Source organism: Periplaneta americana, chromosome 3 (genome assembly GCF_040183065.1).
Source record: "Periplaneta americana isolate PAMFEO1 chromosome 3, P.americana_PAMFEO1_priV1, whole genome shotgun sequence".
NCBI classification, from domain to species: domain Eukaryota; kingdom Metazoa; phylum Arthropoda; class Insecta; order Blattodea; family Blattidae; genus Periplaneta; species Periplaneta americana.
In genome coordinates, this window is record NC_091119.1 from 208,884,359 (window position 1) to 208,907,986 (window position 23,628).

General features: G+C 37.6%; 1 protein-coding gene and 1 long non-coding RNA gene across 3 annotated transcripts; both read right to left on the bottom strand.

Annotated features, from left to right (window-relative positions):
- Positions 1-5,513: 5,513 nt before the first annotated feature.
- Positions 5,514-19,471, bottom strand: strat (RAB interacting factor STRAT). Of its 2 annotated transcripts, none has more exons than XM_069822580.1 (3): positions 19,173-19,471; positions 13,295-13,463; positions 5,514-7,574 (listed from the first exon to the last, which is right to left on the bottom strand). In XM_069822580.1, the coding sequence occupies exons 2-3, from the start codon at positions 13,460-13,462 to the stop codon at positions 7,326-7,328; spliced, it is 417 nt and encodes a 138-aa protein (XP_069678681.1). In that variant the 5' UTR covers position 13,463; positions 19,173-19,471; the 3' UTR covers positions 5,514-7,325. The 2 variants fall into 2 exon arrangements, with proteins under 2 accessions (XP_069678681.1, XP_069678680.1); XM_069822579.1 differs by lacking the exon at positions 19,173-19,471 and adding an exon at positions 18,749-19,014.
- A 2,442-nt stretch (positions 19,472-21,913) lies between these two features.
- On the bottom strand, positions 21,914-23,628 carry LOC138696998 (uncharacterized). Its single transcript, XR_011331510.1, has 2 exons — positions 23,321-23,628; positions 21,914-23,106 (listed from the first exon to the last, which is right to left on the bottom strand). It is a non-coding gene; the product is annotated as an uncharacterized lncRNA (long non-coding RNA).

A 23,628-nucleotide genomic window follows, 5' to 3' on the forward strand; every position in this document is an offset into this window, starting at 1 on the left:
ATTAATGTTACTCCTTTAAATTTTAAGGACGATGACAAAACCAATGCATACATTATTGTATAAAAAATGGTAAAATAAGTAAACTTACGCCGAATAAGAGAAAGAATGAATGAAATAAGGGGAAGGTAGAAAATGAATGAATGAATGAACTAATCCCATTTTCTGTATGTTCGCTTGCAACACGCCATGTGTCAAGGCTGGTTACAACACTTCGCAAAGGTCGACCTGAATAAGCAGGCAGACGTTGGCCCGCGAGATATAACTAACAAATGGCGGTACGTCTTATCGTGCAACGGTTCAAGAGCAACTAAAGAATTAAAATAAGCTCAACCAACCTAAGACAAAATTAGTCCCAAGTTTACCTAATCCACATGTTGTCACAATGTATCACCATGTTCCCTCCATTACTTTTGTTTCGTTAAAAGTAACAGAAGCTAAAAGGCCGAAAGATGCTTTCAAAATGTATAAAAAAGGTAACCATTTTTCATTGGCGGAAATATTATCATCAAATAACTCATTGCGGATGAGTAACAGAACTGGCAGCGAAATCACTAATGCGCAGCCACTGCACGAGGCTATATTGCACAGCAGACATAAAAAATAATCTTACCAAATCTCGCACATTCAAAACTGTCCAAAGTATTCTTCTTCTTAATGGCTCTAAATTCCTTCGTGGAACTTCGCCTCTTCTACCGACCTTTTCCAGTCCTCTCTATCTTTAGACCTTTCTACTATAATATAGTTAACAATTCTGCATTTCCTTATACAAATCTCGTATTATATCTCTGCCGGTGAATTACCGGTAAATTTCAAACGGCTTATCTTACTCGTGGACGTCAGACCATTAAAAAACATTACTTACTTACAAATGGCTTTTAGAGAACTCGGAGGTTCATTGCCGCTCTCACATAAGCCCGCCATCGGTCCCTATCCTGTGCAAGATCAATCCAGTCTCTATCATCATATCCCACCTCCCTCAAATCTATTTTAATATTATCCTCCCATTTACGTCTCGGCCTCCCCAAAGGTCTTTTTCCCTCTGGTCTCCCAATTAACACTCTATATGCATTTCTGGGTTTGCCCATTCGTGCTACATGCCCTGCCCATCTCAAACGTCTGGATTTAATGTTCCTAATTATGTCAGATGAAGAATACAATGCGTGCAGTTCTGTGTTGTGTAACTTTCTCCATTCTCCTGTAACTTCATCCCTCTTAGCCCAAAATATTTTCATAAGCACCTTATTCTCAAACACCTTTAGCCTCTGTCTCTCTCTCAAAGTGAGAGTCCAAGTTTCACAACCATACAGAACAACCGGTAATATAACTGTTTTATAAATTCCGAATTTCAGATTTTTTGACAGCAGATGACAAAAGCTTCTCAACCGAATAATAACAGGCATTTCCCATATTTATTCTGCGTTTAATTTCCTCCCGAGTGTCATTTATATTTTTTACTGATTATACCGGAATCACTTTTCTTTTTTCTGCTTTGTTCTCACTTACTTACAAATGGCTTTTAAGGAACCCGCAGGTTCATTGCCGCATTCACATAACCCCGCTTCTGCTTTGCTGTGCAGTGTTATTCGTATTTCTCCAAGCGACGGCCTGAACACCTGCAGACTTCTAACACACACGAGTACAGGCTGTTACAAAAGAAACATTACAGTGCTTCCATTCCTCAAATGAGGTATAGAAATTATCATTCATTCAGAAATTTAAAATAAATATTATAGTCCAGACACATGATCTGAAGACATTAATTCGTCAATTTAAGCACAGAAACTTAATCATAAAAAAGCAAGAAAAATCTTTTGAATTCAATATTTTCTAACGTCAATAGAAAAAAATGAGTTCAGACAAGTTTGGGAGGAGGCAGTGTCCCCCCCCCCCACCCCATAACTCCGCTTATGATGCACAAGAATGCAGCATCTCACATCATAAAAAGCAATAATAAACGTACACACGCGCACGCACACGCACACAGATATATTTTTATTTTACCATGGTAATAAGAGCCTAAGGGAATTTTGTTAGATCTTTGTAGTAGTCTTTCAGCTATCAATATTCCTGTTGTTGTTGTTACCTAATGCCGGGCTTTGGCAACGAAGCCATTAGCTATCAATATTCCTTGGAGGAAGCTAAACAACGAAGTAAACGAGGGCATTCTTACAGAAATACACGAAAATAGATTCCCAATCACCTGACCTATGTAAAAATTACCTAGAACCGACATAACATTCTGTAAGTTTCTTTATTGTAATTGCTCTTTTTTGGAATTTATCTACATCTGTAAGATAATATTAAAGTGCATCTATAGTTTCAAATATTAATAAAAAATTTTTAGTTGAAATGTATTCTAGATTATTAAAAAATAAGAGAACATACAGGAACCTCTCCATTCCGGACATATGTGGACGAGACCACAGATAACTGTGGGAGATTGCTGGCAAATGTGGTCTAAACCGTTTTACAGAGGCAACAAACCCTCCAACTGCTTGTGTGATGAGGGAAGTAAACAATTTAATCCACGCAGCATTTAATCAACAATCCCTGTTTAACCCTTCAATATAGTTTGACGCATATGGTAAGCAGTTCTTGTCCCAAATGATGACCTTCCTCTATTTCGGCAACTTTCACTACACAGTCAAGGGTTATGAGTTATGAGCAACAACTTTTTACATTTTAGGAGTCTTCTGGCCAGCAGAGAACAATGACAGACATGTTGAAGGCAGGACAGGCCTTGCTCATTCTCTGTATAGACTCGCAGATGAAATGAGGATCAAGTTTCCAGAGATGAATGCGTCATATCCCATGTAAAAAGGTGTCTTTAGAAGAAGTATCAAGAACAGTAGCCACTATCTACAATGCCACTTTCATCACAATCAATATTGACACATTGGAACATAGGGATAAAACTGAGAACATGTCTCCAGTCAGAATTCTGCCACTACCTCTCCATTGTTATGATCATTAGGAACCCACACTTCTATCTTATTTGTAATTTTGCAGAATCTTCCTCTTCACGAGTACCTATTTCCCGAGTATCCAGAACTAAATTGGTTTTGAAAAGAGTTATTATTTTATGAGGATGCCTGTCATCTCATTACTGTTTATTCATACATGTGATGGACTAACTGTATTGCTATGTTTTAGTTTGGATAAATGATTCAGACTTTTCTTCATTTCTCGACAGCCTTGCTCTCTCCCTCAGCAAGGTAGTGGCTGAAATGCTCAAAACAATTCACTACTGCTCCAACCTCTTCGCCTACTGTTGTAAGATCGATCTCTCTCTTTTTTCTCAAAGTGGGTTGACAAGATGTAAGAGACCCAACATTGAGTCGGAGTCTGGTAGAGTTCCTGGGTAGTTCAGTCACTAGAGCATTGGCGCGCTCAGCCAAAGGTCCCGGGTTCAATGCCCGGCCTCAAAACAAATTTTACCTTGAAATTGTTCAAGTAGCTTTACAGACAGCTATACCTGAAAAACTAGGGAGTACGTTCATAGATATTGGATACCCTATATACAACTGTAAAGCTGTGACTGGAGTGCTTTTAACTCCCCCAGTGATCTGCATTGTCTCTGATTCCTTGAAATTAGAGGAGCTATGTGACAAGTGACATTATAACAACAACAACCTAGTAAGGTAGTAAGGCCGTAAAACATTACGAGAGGAGTTCGGCCGGTGCCGTGGATCGTGTCCCGGAATAGCTCAGTTGGAAAGAGCACTCAGCGCTTAGAGCTGAGAGGTCCCGGGTTCGATTCCCGGTGCCGGAACGAATTTTTCTCGAATTAAATGGTGATAATACACATTGGCTACTTCATAGTAGTCGTGTAATATTCAGTGAGGTAGGCGAGACCTCATATATAATGAATATGTGACGTAACAACAACGTACTTTGGAACTAAGCACACTATGACACCATGCATATTATGTTGATCCAAGGCATATTGTGATACTCTTTGCATTCCATGGATTTCATAATAAGATGTAAGATATCACTTGCCTGATAAAGACTGCACCTGTATAATGTTACTGACTCAATTTTGCAATTTCGAATAATCATAACTTTAATTTACCTGCACGTGAGGCACATTTCTGAGCCACTTTAACGTCAGGCAATGACACAGCACCAATATCATCAGCAGTGCAGCATATAATATAATCGGAAAGGGAACTGGAATAAGACACAACAGCACAAAATAACATTCACACACAAAGACACGAGGCATCAATAAAATTGAACAGAAAGAATGTGATAGCTGGTCAACAGTGTATCTACGGTAATGCACAGACAACCAGTGCAACATGTGCATGGAAGAAAAAGAATACAAAATATCGACCATGTCTTGTATTGCAAAGGACTGAGAAGCTATAAATCACAACTACATGCACCATCTCACTGACAATATTTGGCATTTGACACACAGTTAGGGACATGGAAAATTTGTGACTTAAAATGAGAGCATATGTACAATATTACCATATGTTACCATATGAACGAAGACTGTTTGCAGCACATTTCACCTGCAAATTATTGTCGAATTTCATACAACATACGAGTATAAGTTAATTTCAATACATTTCACAAATTTTAAGATAATTCTGAAGATTAAGTATGTGGAGATGTGTACTTTCTGAAGAATCACAGAAACTTTCGATTCCTATTCATCACAAGCATTTTTATAATTTATGTGTAACAGAACATGCAGGTACGAGCTTATACCAAACTTTGAAATATTTTGCTCTAATGTTTACTGATTGTATTACTATTTGCAACTAAAGTAAATAGTGCAGTTTTACTAACTAAAAATGTTTTCTTTTCATTCAAGAATTGTGTGTGTGTGTGTGTGTGTGTGTGTATCTAATGCTCTGGATTTAACAATGAAGTCATCAATCCTTCTTGCTTCCCAATATTTTGATGGAAGGTCCACAAATGTCCTAAGAGTTTCACAATTAGCCAGGTGCTCCATCTCCATGTCCTCTCCTCTTCAAGAATTGTTACATCTATTAACAGTAACCAAAAGTTAAGTGAGTCTACCTGAGAAATTTCCAGTTATAGTCGTGGAATGACTAAAGGTAGGCACTCGCTTATTGGAACAGATTCATTCGGATTTTTATTACAGTATCACTCACTTGTTTACATTATATAGCAGAGCTAGAGCGAGAACATTACTTCCTTAGTGTTCTGATTAAATCTGGAAATAACATGCGTAGCTCTGAGGAGGATTATTTTTAATTGCATTAGCTTTGCAAGAAGAAATAAAAAGAATAAGCTTCGTATCACCCATTTCATTTATGCCTTCAATATCATTGCGATTGGAGGCCCTACAATCAATATATTGCAACGGCTTTATTTCGCTCTTGGCCCATACAGAAATCCATCTAGAGTTTTCTGACCAGAATTCTGGATGGAATCCTTACTACAATAATAACATCAGCAAACAGCGGTGCTGCAACCCACGAAGCAAGCTGTTCATATAACTAAAGGTTCCATTAAGTTAACATTAAATACAGTTCACAGGGGATTATGAAAACATTTATTATGTTTTAAATTTAATTTAATTACATATTTTATATACATGTAGACCTACATAGATATTTGCACACCCAAATGAGTAGGGCTCGTGTGTTATACAATCTACAATATTTAATAACAATTAGTTTGAGAGGAAAGAAGAAAGAAAAATAAATTCTTTCATTCATAGTGTTCTGCTGAAGAGCAGGTCTTTCACTGCAAACCCAGTATTCTTCAATCTTTCCTATTTCCTGCCTTACTCTCAGTCTCCACATATGATTCATATACATATATAAATAGAAAGAAACATAGTTACAGAAATATATAAATGCTAATACATAAGAATAAACATATTTATTATTGAATACATATTATTATACAAACATATACGAATATATACACTTGGAATACATAGGTGTTTATATGTTTAATAAAGCTTTTTAATTTCTCTAAATTTAAGTTTGAAATACACAGATACAATAATAATAATAATAATAATAATAATAATAATAATAATAATAATAATAATAATAATAACTGAATTGTGCAATTTTGAACCGCAGTTCACGTTGTGTAACTTTGTAATGTAAGATAAAACATATTGTGAACTCTTTCTTAATGGCAGAATTAATTTTTGTCTTACTAAAGCAAAGAAAAAATATATAACAATTACGGAAAATAATATGAAGTAAAAAGAATGAGTGAAGAAAGAATGATGCTGAAACTGATCAGGAAGAGGAAAAGGAATTGGTTGGATCACTGGCTGAGAAGAAACTACCTACTGAAGGATGCACCTGAAGGAATGGTGAACGGGAGGAGAGTTCAGGGTAGAAGAAGATATCAGATGATAGACGACATTAAGATATATGGACCATATGAGGAGACAAAGAAGAAGAATGGAAAATTCAAGAATCCCAAAAATTATGATGCAGTATAAACCTAGAGGACATCATCGACCAGGAAGACCTTTTAGAAGACTGCTAGATGGGGCCGAAACAAGTCTACAGAGGCCTAATTCGTGAAGGATGATGATGATGATGATGAGGAGACAAAGAGGAAGACAGAAAATAAGAAAGATTGAAGAAAGTTGAGTTTGCAGTGAATGACCTGCCTTTGGGCAGAACACTAAATGAAATGAAATACGAAGTGTAAGATATGCAATAATTCTTATACTATGCACCTTCGATGTAATACAATAATGTTATAGTAAATACTACCTATACAAAAATTCTTCAGTCTCTCGTATATTATTCGGCATTAGTATCTCACATTTCAAACCATGGTCCCATACCGGCTATGTTATTATTTGTATTTGTGGGTGTAATGCCATGCCGCTTCACTGGATATCAGCTCCGCTAGATTTGCACTCACGTCAATGCTGTTAATGTACAGCTGACCAGTATTATTATAGTAAGGTATTTGACCCAGTTATGCAAACAGAGGCGACATGGCCAAGTGTGCATTGCTCAACTTAAAATAGTGCAAAGAATGAAAATCCGAGGATATCAGTAAGAGTTTTGATACAAACAACTGACACGATTTTTGTAAGAGGCCTTCACAAGTGCTGATGAATATGATAATTCCATAAGATGTCCAGGATTGTCAGGAAGCCTCGAACTCTGTTAGGCACTGGACTAACCCATTTCTACGCCATGTTCTTCCTTTTAAACTTGGAATAGTAGGAACGACTCCAAATTATCAACACTGAGTTGTGAAAGAGGAGTAAAATGTTCTTTATATTCAACTACATACATGCACTGTAATAAATTAATGTACACAGTATTCTGCCATTACAATTCATTATCACAACTCTAGCCATTGCCGTGCAGGACTCTGGACAGCGCCACATAGCTGGTGCGGGCAGCGACATCGAACCAGCCGATGGGCCCCACTTCGCAGTCGGCACAGGCCAGATACTTCACGCCGGACACGGAGTGCGAAAAGCCCACATTCTCGAAGGAGTACATGTCCTCCACCACCCAGTAGTCCTTGATCACCTCCTCCTCCACAGTGGAGATGTCCCCTCGGTCCGTCTTCTGCTTCATGTGAGGCAGTGGGAACTGACAACACAAATACTTACAGATGGCATTACATCGTGACATGACCAACTGCATTAATGAGCCACCTGCTCCACTTGGGCTGGTTACCTGGATGGGTTTTTTCCGAGGTTTCCCCCAACCGTAAGGTGAATGTCAGGTAATCTATGGCGAATTCTCGGCCTCATCTCGCCAAATACCATCGTGCATATTGTTATAAATGAATGCTTCAAAATTACTTTTTCCGCCAAAGTTATATATTTCTTTAATTTTATCTTACGCCCTTTCTCGAGGGAGGTCTTCAATTAGTTCTGTACAACTAAAAAGAGATGGCCGGGTAGCTCAGTTGGTAGAGCGGCTGCCTACGGACTCGAAAGTTTGGGGTTCGATCCTGGGTGGTGACGGATTTTCTCGTTGCCAAACTTCCAGAACGTTCACTTAGCCTCCTATCAGGGTCTTTCCCAGGGGTAAAAGATGGTCGGAGCATTGTGCCCACCACACCACCTCATTCTAGTGCGGAGGTCATGGAAAGCATGGGGCTCTACATGAGAAACTTCGTTCCAAATCACATGATGAGACGGGAGCAAACAAAAAATACTGCAGATCATGTTCAAAACTAGATGGTATTTCATGAGGCTAGCTATTTTAACGACTGTGGCACAGCCAGGATTTTTCTACAACATGGTTTTCATTTTCTGTAATTTTGTTCTGATTTTGCCTCCTTCCTTTTTTTGTCAGGTCTCTCCTCTATAGCATAGAAGTTTCAAGAGAGTCTGCCATGTCCTACTTTTTGTAATTTTGTTATATATAATTAGTAAGCCCTTCTTTGTGGATAAAAGGGTGATGAAATGCAGCGGATGGCGAGATGATTACTGCCCAGTGCACCGAGAATTCAAGGCTTTAAAATAAGAAAATCATGTTAAGAACATAATTAACCCTTATTTATTTTCACATCTTAATGTACCTTTCAGAAGAAATACAAATTAAATCCATTTTAGTATAAACTAATTCAATTTGGTTTGCAACAAAGGCAGTTACTAACTACATACCGGTATAGAAAATATTAGAGAATTTTCCACAGCATAGCCATTTCTTCTCCTTTCCTTGTAACGTCCGCTGCAGCATGACAGTCAACATACCTGTCACTGTAAAATGGGGGTTCTCAACCTGTGAGCACCCCTACATATAATATTAAGTGAGCGAGCACCATGAAATGGAATAGGTTCAATGGACCAATATGAAAACGTAACTGAAATAAATAAATTTTTAAAACACTTACAAGGATAATGATATCCTTGAACTTGAATGTTACTAAGCATTTCAGTGATATCGAAGGAGAAATCATTTGTAGCTACACATAACAGTTCCACCAATGTGAATTAGTCTATTGTGATCATGCTTTTTCTTGAGATATGTCATAAGTGAGAAAGTTTTGTGGCAAAGGTAGATTGTGCCGCACACACACGTAGCCAGAAACACTCCACAGTATCTGGAGTCCTTTGTGTCTCCTGCTCACCAAAGGCTATGAATTTATTTTTTCAAAACAAACATTTCTGGGCTAAGGAGGATTGGGGATTTATCATTGAAGTTCCACACGAGGAGCCACATTATTCTCGTGAATAATCTTAATTTTTCTGATAAGTCCTCCCTGAATTGAAAGGCGTTATACACTATGAAATATGAAGCCTATCAGCTCTCTTAAGATATTACAATGGAAGAACACTATTTGTTTCAGCTCATACAACAAAGTCTAGGTTGAGGGTTCGTGCTAGGGAGCACATTTTTACTCGCATGACAAGAGCACCAGGCTGAGAATGTCTGGAGGCCCAGTAATTGTAATAATGGTGTTAACTAGAAGAGACGATCTCAATGGAGAGACAAGTTGAGTTGGGAGAAGCCTCACAATATACAGGCAGCATGAAATTCTGCGATAAAAAATATAATAAGAAGATATCAGAACGACATTCTGGCACGGATTATAATAATTATTTATAAACGTTTAACAGTTAATGAATAAATTCTGTTAACATTATTTGAAAATTTAAAAATTACATTTCTTACAGTATTTCCAGTAATGAATGTTGTATATTAGGAGAAGGATTTTTTTTTTTTTTTGCAAAGCTCTAATATTAGTAGTAATGTCTCATTTTGAACTTCAAAAAATTCAGTCATACCGTATTACGAGGCCTGTCTAAAATGTATCCGACCTTAAATTTTCCCGCGCAAAGTAGTGATTCTAAGGCGGCGCCGCTGTGCACGGTGGAAGGAGGAACCGTAATGCGCATGCTTGAATTTTTTCACAGCATTCGCTTGTGCCAGTCACTGGTTGGTGGTCGCCAAGTAATGCTGTTCTAAGTGTTTGTCGGATTTAGTTTTCTCGCAAGATGACTGAACGAATTGAGCAAAGATACTGCATCAAAATTTGTCAAAAGCTTGGTGATTCTCAAAGTCAAACAATTCGTAAGATTCAGCAGGTGTTTGGGGAAGATGCGATGGGTGTAACACAAATTAAGGAGTGGTTCAACCGATTCAAAGATGGCCGCATATCAGCGGAGAGTGAGCAGCGTTGTGGCAGGCCCCAAACTGCTCGGAGTGCAGCTGTTGTTGAGAGGGTGCGAAATTTGGTGATGGCAGATCGTCGTTTGACCATGCGGGAGATTGCCGAAGAGGTTGGAGGTTGGAGTGAGAAAAGATTCTGCACATGCAATTTTGCGTGATGATTTGAACATGAACCGAGTGGCTGCGAAATTCGTGCCCAAGTTGTTGTCCCCGGAACAAAAAGACCTCCGTCGTGACATTGCACAGGACCTTCTGGACACCGCCAACACTGATCCTGGGTTTCTGAACACCGTGATAACTGGAGATGAGTCATGGGTGTATGGGTACGACCCAGAAACAAAAAGACAGTCGTCGCAATGTCACGAATATGCACCGGAAGGACAAACGGTGACAAAGGAGTACTATCACGATGTTCTCTGGCGACTCCGTAATGCAGTTCGGCACAAAAGACCAGACATGTGGACGGCGAACAACTGGCACTTGCATCACGACAACGCCTCCGCACATTCATCCCAATTGATCCACACTTTCTTGGACAAACATGGAATTACAACCATTCGCCAACCTCCCTACTCTCTAGACCTGGCTCCTTGCGACTTCTGGTTGTTTCCAAAATTGAAGACACCATTGAAAGGATCCCGTTTTGAGAGTAGAGAAGAGATAATGCGGAACGCAACGACGGAGCTGAACACCATTCCAAAAGAAGACTTCCAGAGGTGTTTCCGGCAGTGGAAGGATCGGTGGGCTAAGTGTGTGCAAGCACAAAGGGCCTACTTTGAAGGGGATTAGGGTCCCAACCCCGTCAGGTATTTGAAATATTTTTTTCTGGCTAAAGGTCGGATACTTTTTAGACAGGCCTCATATATTACACAATAACACAGAAAGTGTACATGCCCAAGTCAAAACAAATCAGGATTTCAAATTAATTTTATCTGGGAATTAACTACAAGAAACAATCACATACCACTTTAAAACAATATAGAACTTCCTTTCACACTTACTGCGGGTATGAGCTATTGAGTTGTGAATGTATCATAGAAAATAAAGTGGGGAGCCCACAGACGTAACAAAGTCGGGAAGTCATGACCCACACACCAAACTGATGTTTCCCTCAACCAACAATAACTCGGCTCCATGTGGAGCGAACAATTTAGATCAGGCTGTAAGTATGCAAGCAATTAAAAGCAATAATTTGGTCAGGTGGATAATTTACCTACACAGTGTATACCGCCGGGGATGAAAGGAGGAAGGAAGGGCGATTGTCGTCATTGTCATCATCACAATAAGTATTAGGCCTATTACAGTCTCAACGAAGAATTTCCACATCATGGTTTCCTTGAACAACCTCATTTTGTTAGCTGTTATTCTGCTTTCATCTTTTTTTTCTAACTATCCATCTAGTAAATTAGTTGCATTGTATTTATTTAGTTTATCCAGACTATTTTGAAATACCACGTTTTTAGTATGGAAAACACATCAGACAAAGAAACGAAGACAACAGTAATTTATACCAATTATTTGTATAATTTCCTGTTTAACTATTACCTGCATTGCTCTCTCTACTGCATTGACGATTGTCCCTCCCCTTTCTTTATATTAGGGAAAATTCAGTGTCGTGGTTTACCTCCTACCTTCAAGTACGCCAACAATGTGTGCGGATCTGTGATCGTTTTTCTTCCTGGCGTACCGTGGATGCAGGTGTACCACAGGGTTCAGTTCTTGGACCTCTACATTTTACGATCTACATAAATGACATATCACAATCTATTAAACACTGTAGACATATCCTATTTGCTGACAACTTACAAATATATATCTCTGCACCTACATCGGCACTAAATTACGCAATAAATGAAGTAAATAATGACCTAAAATCAATTATTTCATGGACGAAAAAATTTGGACTAAATTGAACTCAGAGAAATCACAGGCGATTATAATGGGACATCAACGACTTTTAAATAAATTAAACACACGTGACTTATCTCCTGTTAAAATGAATGAAACTATTATCCCTTACAGTGATAGAGTAAAAAATCTATGAATTTATATGGACAAAGACTTAAGTCAAATCACACACACATGTAGAATAATTTTTATGAAAATTCACACTAAAAAGAATTCGAAATTTCCTTCCGTTGGTTCTCAAGAACAATTTAGTGCAGTCGCTCTTGATGCCTCATTTTGATTACTGTGACACTCTCTACACTGACCTTAACATGAGACTGACAGACAGACTACAGCGTGTTCATAATGCATGTGTTCGATTTATTTGCAACATCCGTAGATCTGACCGTATCACACCTTCACTAAATATGCTGTCCTGAGTCCGTCTCAAAGAGCAAAGAATTATTCACTCTCTCACGTTACTCTTCAATATTCTTCAAACCTCTAACCCCAGCTACTTAGCTTCTCATTTTCAACATTTGCCCTCATATCACGAAATAGATACTCGCTCACAACACCATATCACACTCTCCATTCCTAAACACAGAACATCCTTCTACTCTTCATCTTTCACCGTCTCTGCAGCCCATCTCTGGAACTCTCTACCACAACATGTCAGAGACTGTCGGACATTGTCTAGTTTCAAAAATAAACTAAAATTGCACTTTTTCAATTCAGATTCCTTTCAGTTATAAGCCCTTTTCTCTGCGATAGTTTCGTAAAATTATACATATTTCTTTTCCTTCCTTTCTCTTTTTTGTTCTCTTGAACACCAGATGAATTTATTATCACACCCTTTTTATTGTGAATTTCATTTAATTTTCGTATTTTTCTTTTTTATTAATTGTTTTATTACATTCCATTTGTTATATTATTCCTTATGTTTTCCATATTAACTATTTGTACTGAATGAGTTGCTTTTACTATATTCCAATGTATTTTACTTTCTTTTTTTCTATTACGGTATTATCTTCATGTTGTCTAGTGTCGATTTTATTATGCTATTATTATTATTATTATTTATTTTTTTTTGTAATGTTAGTATTCTGTTCTTTAACTTTTTGTTAAATTTTCACTGCTTGTATACTTTGTGGCCTGGTAGAGTGTAAGAGAAGGCCCTATGGCCTTAACTCTGCCAGTATAAATAATAATAATAATAATAATAATAATAATAATTATTATTATTATTATTATTATTACTATTATTATTATTATTAATGTATGATCAGACTTCTTACCTCGACTTGCTTGTACACACCCATCCCTGGGTTCAATATTTTTGAGGGACATCGCTGGCATTTAACAAGATGTCTGTTCTTTCCATCTTCAACTTCTTCTTGTAATGGGAATGTTGTCGCAACTTTGGGTGAGTGATGAACCTTTCCTGACGCCATTTTCTCTGACATTCTGAAATTACATCATACACCACCATCATTCCCAATATTCTTGTTGTTGTAAAATATCATGGTTGACCTAAAGTTTGTTAGACTGACATATTGTAGATCGAACACAAGTAAATTTTTCCCGTGGGGACTATTTGAAAATGGTTTTGGAATGCTACAGTACTGGTATTGCACTTTAATCTTACCGGTAATTGCACATTTTGAAAATGTACATAATTTAGTAAATTACAAAAATAAATAAACTTACATGAAAGTTGAGCAGAGAGGCAAGGTTCTTGAAATACACATACTAGAGACGGGGTTTGTGTTAAGTGCAATGACCTATACACAGAAATAAACCTAAGTGTTCTATGGCCCTTATACTCAAGAATGGTCAAACTTGCTTATACCAGCACTTAGAAACAAACATAACCCATTACCACACTAATCTGGAGGCTAGCCATATATATTTCGTATTATCAATATCTTATATAGATTACAACAAGCTATTCGTGAAAAGACCAGTACCTATATTTATGTATATTATGTGGGAATGTTGTACTTTTGACAATTAAATTTTTTGATGTGACAAAGTTGACTAACCTAATTCCATTATCATTGCTAGTTATGTGTACCAGTAAGCTCTTTTCCAATAATCGGTTTAAAAATATCCTCCCATCCTATTTTAGCATTGAAATTCTCCAATAAAATATTTCAGATGATATTTAGATAACTGATCAAAAGTCTGTTCCAATTCCTCATAGAAGCTATCCTTTATATGGTTGTCTTTCTCTTCTGTAGGAGCGTGAGCATTTATAACTATGATATCAATCATCTACCCTTAAATACAATACTACATACAATAACCTGTCACTGATAAATTCGACCTTTTTTTACTACTGATTTTATTCTTTTATGAATAAAGAATCCTGTTCCTAGTTGATGATTATTGTTTCCTTCCCCATAATAACTTACAACAGGTAATCTCCTATTGGTAATATGCCATTTCCATCTAGCTTAACTTCCTGTATTCCCACAAAGTCTATTCTATATCTATCTAGTCCTTTTTCTACTAATGTTACCCCTCCTGTTCACTTATGTTGGGATTCTGTAACAAGCTCTTTTTTCAGTGATGGATTGTTAGTCCTTCACCTAATCTCCAAACTAGAGGACCTCTCCTTATCAGCTGTCTGTGACTGTTTAGGCCCTATTCAATATTTTTTTAGTAGATTATTTTACGACGCTTTATTAACATCTTAGATTTTAGCATCTGAATGATATGAAGGCGATAATGCCGGTGAAATGAATCCGGGATCCAGCACCAATAGTTACCCAGCATTTGCTCATATTGGGTTGAGGGAAAACCCCGGAAAAAACCTCAACCAGGTAACTTACCCCGACCGGAAATCGAACCCAGGCCACCTGGTTTCGCGGCCAGATGTGCTAACCATTACTCCACGGGTGTGGACACTTATCAATATATTCGCAGTTACCCTTCATAATATTATTATTATTATTACTATTATTATTATTATTATTATTATTATTATTATTATCATTATTGATATAACTATGGTAATTCTACAGAAGACTAACCAAAGAAGGCATAATTTTTCTAACAGTTGTGTACGACTAGTAGGCCTACAGAATATTAAGCATGTACTCTAGTTTTACTTTCTGGCATCCAATACTTCCCACAGAACAATCTAGAACTATTCACCTGCTGTATGTAGTAATGAATGGATGTATTTCCGACATAATGACACCTGCTGATGAGACATGTAATTTAAATACTAGAGTTTGCTCAAGAGGTCCAGGTACAAATTTCTGGATAATGGGTGTTTGGGAGCCTGAACAAGCACCAGAAAAAAAGCATTTTTTGTGCCTGTGGAAGTGCAAATTTCTGAACAGTAGGTGTTTGCGGGCCTGGACCGCACCAGCAAGAAAGAATTTTTACACCCAGTGAAGATAGAGATTTCGAAGGTCATATTTCGACACAATTAACAATATAATGTTTTACATTTAAATGGTGATCAATTCGCTAGGGACGTCTGATGTGAACAATATGGCGGCGATACATCCATTCATTACTACGTACAATAAGTGAATAGAAAATAGGCCTAATACGTGCCGGAAAGTAAAACCAAGTGCTTCGTATCCTATACAATTCGTAGTACGAAACTGTATATAAAAAAATGGTGCCTCCTTTGGTCTAGTTCTTCTGCAGAATTACCATCATCATCATAATCATCATCATCACCATTATTATATCTAGTTATTTATTCGGTTATATAACGACACTGTATCAACTTCATTATTTTGCGTCAATTGGAATTGATAACGATGTAAGACTTTTGATTCAACATGTGATTAGCCTACCTGACATTTAACTTTGAAACCTGGGGGGGGGGGGGATCCCTAAAAAGAAATCCCGGGTCTATATGACTATAGGATATCGGTAGAATGTTTATGAGAATATATGTTTGCTAGATTGGGAAATGGGGTGATGTCATAAGATTGACGTCATCGGTTAGTAGGGTTACATTTTGTGTTTGCGGGTAAAAATATAGAGGTCGCTGTGCATTCTGGTGGTTAGGTTGGTATAAGTGTAAATTTTATTGGTGGTTGGTACTGATGAGGTTTGAATGGTGTACCGGTAAAGCATGTGTTTGGATGGTGTGTAAATCATTCTATTATTTGTTCAATTCGTGAGCAGTTGTGCTACTGGTGATTTGTTTGGCTATGGAGTGCGCTGCTGCCCAAGAGGAGTGAAACGGAGGGCTGAACAAGGTCGACGTACCATATGTGAGAAGGTTAGAGGGTTAGTTGAGGTGATATCTCAGTGACATGAGGTCGACGTATGTGAGAAGGTTAGTGGGTTAGTTGAGGTTATATCTCAGTGACATGAGGTCGACGTATGTGAGAAGGTTAGTGGGTTAGTTGAGGTGATATCTCAGTGACATGAGGTCGACGTATGTGAAAGGTTAGTGGGTTAGTTGAGGTGATATCTCAGTGACATGAGGTCGACATATGTGAGAAGGTTAGTGGGTTAGTTGAGGTGATATCTCAGTGACATGAGGTCGACGTATGTGAGAAGGTTAGTGGGTTAGTTGAGGTGATATCTCAGTGACATGAGGTCGACGTATGTGAGAAGGTTAGTGGGTTAGTTGAGGTGATATCTCAGTGACATGAGGTCGACGTATGTGAGAAGGTTAGTGGGTTAGTTGAGGTGATATCTCAGTGACATGAGGTCGACGTATGTGAGAAGGTTAGTGGGTTAGTTGAGGTGATATCTCAGTGACATGAGGTCGACGTATGTGAGAAGGTTAGTGGGTTAGTTGAGGTGATATCTCAATGACATGAGGTCGACGTATGCGAGAAGGTTAGTGAGTTAGTTGAGGTGATATCTCAGTGACATGAGGTCGACGTATGTGAGAAGGTTAGTGGGTTAGTTGAGGTGATATCTCAGTGACATGAGGTCGACGTATGTGAGAAGGTTAGTGGGTTAGTTGAGGTGATATCTCAGTGACATGAGGTCGACGTATGTGAGAAGGTTAGTGGGTTAGTTGAGGTGATATCTCAGTGACATGAGGTCGACGTATGTGAGAAGGTTAGTGGGTTAGTTGAGGTGATATCTCAGTGACATGAGGTCGACGTATGTGAGAAGGTTAGTGGGTTAGTTGAGGTGATATCTCAGTGACATGAGGTCGACGTATGTGAGAAGGTTAGTGAGTTAGTTGAGGTGACATGTCAGTGACATGAGGTCGACGTATGTGAGAAGGTTAGTGAGTTAGTTGAGGTGATATCTCAGTGACATGAGGTCGACGTATGTGAGAAGGTTAGTGGGTTAGTTGAGGTGATATCTCAATGACATGAGGTCGACGTATGCGAGAAGGTTAGTGAGTTAGTTGAGGTGATATCTCAGTGACATGAGGTCGACGTATGTGAGAAGGTTAGTGGGTTAGTTGAGGTGATATCTCAGTGACATGAGGTCGACGTATGTGAGAAAGTTAGAGGGTTAGTTGAGGTGATATCTCAGTGACATGAGGTCGACGTATGTGAGAAGGTTAGTGGGTTAGTTGAGGTGATATCTCAGTGACATGAGGTCGACGTATGTGAGAAGGTTAGTGGGTTAGTTGAGGTGATATCTCAGTGACATTAGGTCGACGTATGTGAGAAGGTTAGTGGGTTAGTTGAGGTGATATCTCAGTGACATGAGGTCGACGTATGTGAGAAGGTTAGTGGGTTAGTTGAGGTGATATCTCAGTGACATGAGGTCGACGTATGTGAGGTTAGTGGGTTAGTTGAGGTGATATCTCAGTGACATGAGGTCGACGTATGTGAGAAGGTTAGTGGGTTAGCTGAGGTGATATCTCAGTGACATGAGGTCGACGTATGTGAGGTTAGTGGGTTAGTTGAGGTGATATCTCAGTGACATGAGGTCGACGTATGTGAGAAGGTTAGTGGGTTAGCTGAGGTGATATCTCAGTGACATTAGGTCGACGTATGTGAGGTTAGTGGGTTAGTTGAGGTGATATCTCAGTGACATGAGGTCGACGTATGTGAGAAGGTTAGTGGGTTAGCTGAGGTGATATCTCAGTGACATGAGGTCGACGTATGTGAGGTTAGTGGGTTAGTTGAGGTGATATCTCAGTGACATGAGGTCGACGTATGTGAGAAGGTTAGTGGGTTAGTTGAGGTGATATCTCGGTGACATGAGGTCGAATACTGTGAATTCAATTATATAAGTGCGTTTTCTCTGCCGTGTATAGTGTCGAATTGCCGAAATTTCACGTATGGGGTCGTGTTGATGGTATCCTATTTTGAATAAGAACGGATGGGTTGTATTCCAGAATGGGATGTTGTGAAATTGTTTTGCTGATATCCTATTTTGGATAAGAGCGGATGGGCTCTGTTCCAGAATGGTATATCGTCAATTTGTGCGATTATTGTTTAGATAGTTTTATTTACTCGTCGTGTTGGTTTACGTCGGCCATGTTGTGACGTCACTGCGTTGTGACGTAACTACAGCCATGTTGTGACGTCATCGTTTGTCAAACTTGACAAAAATTAAGCGATATCCTTTAATAAAAGAATCCCGAAATCCCAACCAAGTAACAAGCACAAACGGGAATCGAACCCACGCCCGAGTGCAGCTTCAGATCAGCATGCACACGCTACAGCCTGAGCCACGCTGATGTCGCTGGTGCTGGTGGTGGTGGCGGTAGGCCTTCTACATAACCTTACTTTTTTTTCACAATACATTGAATCATCATACACAGTTTAAACGTTATCCACATTTCTACTTACTTCGGAATTATTTATTTCGTAACGCTGACATAACAGTATTATTTCACATTTTATACATTCTGCACTTTTGAAATTACTCTGCTTTTGTATTTCTATTTAGAACATTTGTTATCAAAACCATACACAGCCCATTCACTCCCAGGCAATTCCATGAACAAAGAATTAATGAAATATAATGTAATTCACATAGAAAGTAACAAGATCCATAGCTCAACCCGCATCGATGCAGAAAAACTGGGCACAGAATGTTGTCTTCGAGCAGCGTTGCCAACGCTAGTTTGCAGAAATACACTAAACGCTTTAAAAACACGCTAAATATAGCATAAAACCCACTAAATTTTTAGATGTATATTACTTAAGCCCGGTTCAGACGGCGCGTGCAGCATATAGATAATTATACAGTATGGACACTTCGCGTCGGTACCTTTGATGTAGCAGGACTGATTTCAATGACCTTCAAACCAGTTTGAGCGTGAAATTCTGCTTTCTCTCTGGAGTTGGCATTGACATCACACCAGCAATAGCAGTCGACACAGCGAAAATAATAACACATACAATTAATACATTTAGGTACATTATGTACTCAAATGAAATAAATTGGATCGATGAAATAATAAATCCCTCATTAACTGTAATGTCTAGACTCTAGAGTTCCTTTATAATGAGAGTTGAGACGTTGACCCCATCAACAATTAAAATATGTAATGATTTGATAGCGTTGAATATGGAAAAACAAAATTCCTACGAGAAGTAAAACCATACACCAACGAGCTAGAAAGAGAACCATACACCTATATTGTATAGAAATATCACCGCCGTCCAGTGTTGCCATATTTACCGATAAGTCGCTAAATCTAGGGAATTTGAATCAGTCTCGGCGACAAATGTTGTAAAATACGATTAGCGACTTTTCTGCTGATTTATATATTCTTCCACTTTTTCCTTTCTTTTAAGTTAAAACATCCAACTGAAGTCATGCACATCTTAGTTTTAGAGTAGGCATGGATGCATGACTGACGTCTTCTAATGATTCATGCGTGAAAGCCCTGATCTCATATATTCATGATCAGGGGTGAAAGATGCTGATTCAATGATTCTCACGGGTTAGGTCTCTCTTTCAATGCTACTGCTCCAATACCCATAAACGATGGCACCTTTGATTGACACGTGACGAGTCGTGAGCTCCAGCTAATTCTTGGTTCTTCCCCGCAACGTGGAGATTTTCCACTCCGAATCGACCCAAGATAATTGAGTTTTGGAATTTTGTGCCTACAGTTCGTGTGAAGCAAATGAGACAGTAGTTTTTGCTGATTTTAATAAACTTTAATATATAAGATTTAAAAAGTGTTAAATTTCACAAAAAAAATTGTGGTCAAACGCTTGGGCGAAAATTTCCAAACTTACAATTTGCCAGAAAGTGTAGTGTCAATGATTGGATCAAGTGTAGTGTATTCACAATCAGCTGTTCCCACACCTTCCACCTCAACATCGCAGCCATCAACAACACAACCAGACTCGGCATAAGAGGGTGATGACGAGGAAATGATGTTTTTCTCCGCATATGTATGTTTTTTTTTTCTTATTTTTATTTAGTGACATTTATTATTAATTTTTAGCTACATTTCTGGGGATTTTTTTAACAAACTTTAGAGAGATTTAGCTACTTTTTGTTGAAAAGTTAGCGAGATTGTAGGGCGATATGTTGGCAACAGTGCCGCCGTCTGGATCCCTTCGCCTAGCATCTCTAGCGGTGAGAAATATTAAACGAATTTGATGGATTCCAAGGTGGCTGCGCGGATGGGTCGCCTGTGTGGTCACCGTTGCTTACGAGATTACACAAGCTGGCGCATAGAGCTTGAAAAACGAGTCTGAAGTGGTTCCCTCGTAATGCCAATTCCGCCGCTCGGAGCGCTGTTCTGCCCTATATATTCATAGCAGAACACTTAAAAGACATTGACATTTGGGACATTTAAAGGACTCACCATTGCTTATTAAATGCTTCGTACAATATTTTATGGACAATAGACGTAATTTGCAAACTTCTACTCCTCAATTATATTACAATAAAAGGCTGTCAATCTTGATATTAAAACATATTACATATAAACTGAGGGACTGTCTGCTCTGTACTTCAGTTCATACACCAAACATTTCCGGAAATAAATTAACTTGACATCTTACATATACGCACTATAGCCTACCCTTTTCACCTAATATTATTAATATTGTTATTAAATAAGATATTGCAACTAATTAAGGTACTGCATTATCTTTAATTTCCTTGAATTCATAATTAAGCATTTGCAAGAAAGCGTAACTTTTCCCTCGCTTTAAAAAAAAAAAATACGAACGTCACAATAATTGAGAAGTATAATTATTACGCGATTTTTTCTTGCAGTGGTGAAAACATTTCTATAGGCCTACTGATTAATCTATTGAGCATAGTAATAGTAAACGCTGTAGTATTCTTTTCTGAAGCCAAGATTTTCGCAAGAACTGAAGTGCGACACATGTAAAGATGAGGAAATGTCCCTTTTTCTTTTGGGAAAACTTGTGAAGCACTACTGGACAATATTGCCAAAGATATTTCCAGTAAATACGAAGTGATTAGGAAACTTAATCAGAAGCCCCTAAATAGAAAAGTGCTGAAAGTGCAATAAACTGGGCCATTTCTTAATTACATATAGAACACTGGAACTGACTATCTACAAGAACCCTCGTGTTATAAATATTATGATTATTTCAGATTGTGATACAGTTATAAGCGTACATTCCTAAAAATTTAAAAGTAACAATGAGGATGCCCTATGTTATAGGAAAGTTTTAAACGTGTACATTTAACTTTTTTATGAATGATTTCCTGATCAAGATTTTCATTAACTATGTGCCAAACTTTTGAAGTGAAGAGTGCAGTAAGAAACTGTTGGACATCTGACCAGTATTTTAATCATGTGCTGGTTACAGTACATTAGATGTCTTCTTGAATATACCTGATGAGGTATGTATATGAAGTTTGTATCGTCAGTATTCAAGTAGCCTACTTATGTATGTAATTTTTATTATCTGTACAGAAAAAATTTAGCTTATGTGATAGTATGAAGTAATCTCTCACGAAATAACAAGGAAGAGAAAGGTGCTTAAATTTAAATATTGAAAACAGGATGATAAGAAGAAAATAATTTTTACTTCCTTTCAATTATTAATGAAACCTGGCCACTCACCATTCGCAGTTGATTTCTATGGTTACAGGTCTATTCTTCATATTCTGTAGCTTTCAAATAATTTCTAAAATAAATATTACGCCTACTTAGCTCTTGTAAAACGAAATTTTCACTTTCACTTTCAACGGAACACTCACTTATATTCAGTTCTTGTATCTTGCAGTAAATTATCCATTTGTGATCATCTTTCCAATATAACCTCCCATTGAAACGACCACTTAAAATCATGAGCTAGAATTTATTATTTTAAAAACATTTCCACGTACATACTGTTATAATTGTTATGAACCACAATACAAAAGACAACACTGTGAAATTGGATTAATTTACCAAGATCAACATCAATACCGGTAGTATAAAATCACATATAGGCCTAGGCTATATTATTTCATTACTTTATGGTCTTAATTAGAAGAATTAATTTTGAAGAATTTACAAATATGCTGAAATAATTTATGACATCTCTTATAGAAATGTAAAAATATGTATGTACATTTTGAAACAATGGGTATAGCACCACTTGAAAATGTTGAGCACTTTAACAGTAACTTGTAAATTGTTCCATCACGTTGTCTATAGTGTTCATTTAATGTAGCACTTTTAGAATGAACGTGGTTCACATACATAAGAAGAAATGACGATTGAATGAGTCGAAGACATACAGTTTTCTTTAATTTTTAGCAAATGATGAAGTTGAATATATACTGTTACTTCATATCCTAACATAAGTAGAGTTGCCACCATAGATGTAACACCTCCGTAACACCTGAAATGAATATAAAATAAATTAATGTATTGGTAATGATACAAGAATAAAAAGAAATTAGGCTAGACATAACCTCACAAAATTACAAACACATGCTAAAAAAAAAAAAAACTTTACGTATCCGTATATAATAAAACTAGATATTCTAGATATAATTTGATTCACACGATAACCACCTCAGCCTATTTCGTAGCAGCCATTAGTTACCAGTTTGAGGTGCATTACCTAATCTCATACTAACCTTGTTAAGTTCTCTTACCCAATTCACTGATAATTACGTAACAATACACAGGTCTAAAATACAGACAAATACACATTAATTACCTAATAAGTACAGCATGAAGGTAATTCATTACTTTTGTCGGTATTTTCTAAAAGAGAAAGGGAAAACAGTAACAACATTATCTTCAATGTTTACATCACGTCGTTCACATTTTCATTAGGCCTATATCAGTAATGCTTGGTAAGTGAAACAATGCATGAAATTATTTTACATTTCGGGTCACATCATTCGAGAGTCGGAAAATGCAATTCGCCACTTTTAACATAGCATTGCTTGTTATATGAGAGAACTTTGACATTTACCTTAACCTATAAATATACGACCTGTTGGTACAGAGTTCTTCACATAGCAAAACACAGACAATTTTCAAATATAACTTAGCTGAACAAACTTCAAATAACACTGTAATATGCTTGGCATATTTGTAATATTCGTACTCAATGAGTATTGCACAATTAATCGAACTATTTTCACGATGCACAATGCTTTGTAATGGTAATATTCATCATTTCATAGGGCAGAGAGGCGAACCTAGCGGCAGAAATTGTCATGACTCACAGAGACCTACTCTCGATCGTGCTATGCGCCAGCTTGTATAATCACGTAAGCA

What these genes read in the sequence shown, in the direction of transcription:
- strat (XM_069822580.1), bottom strand. Translation starts at nt 13,462, where the DNA reads ATGTCAGAGAAAATGGCGTCAGGAAAGGTTCATCACTCACCCAAAGTT. An exon ending in GTGTGTACAAGCAAGTCGAG is followed by an intron (nt 7,575 to 13,294) that starts GTAAGAAGTCTG and finishes TTGTGTTGTCAG; the next exon opens with TTCCCACTGCCTCACATGAA.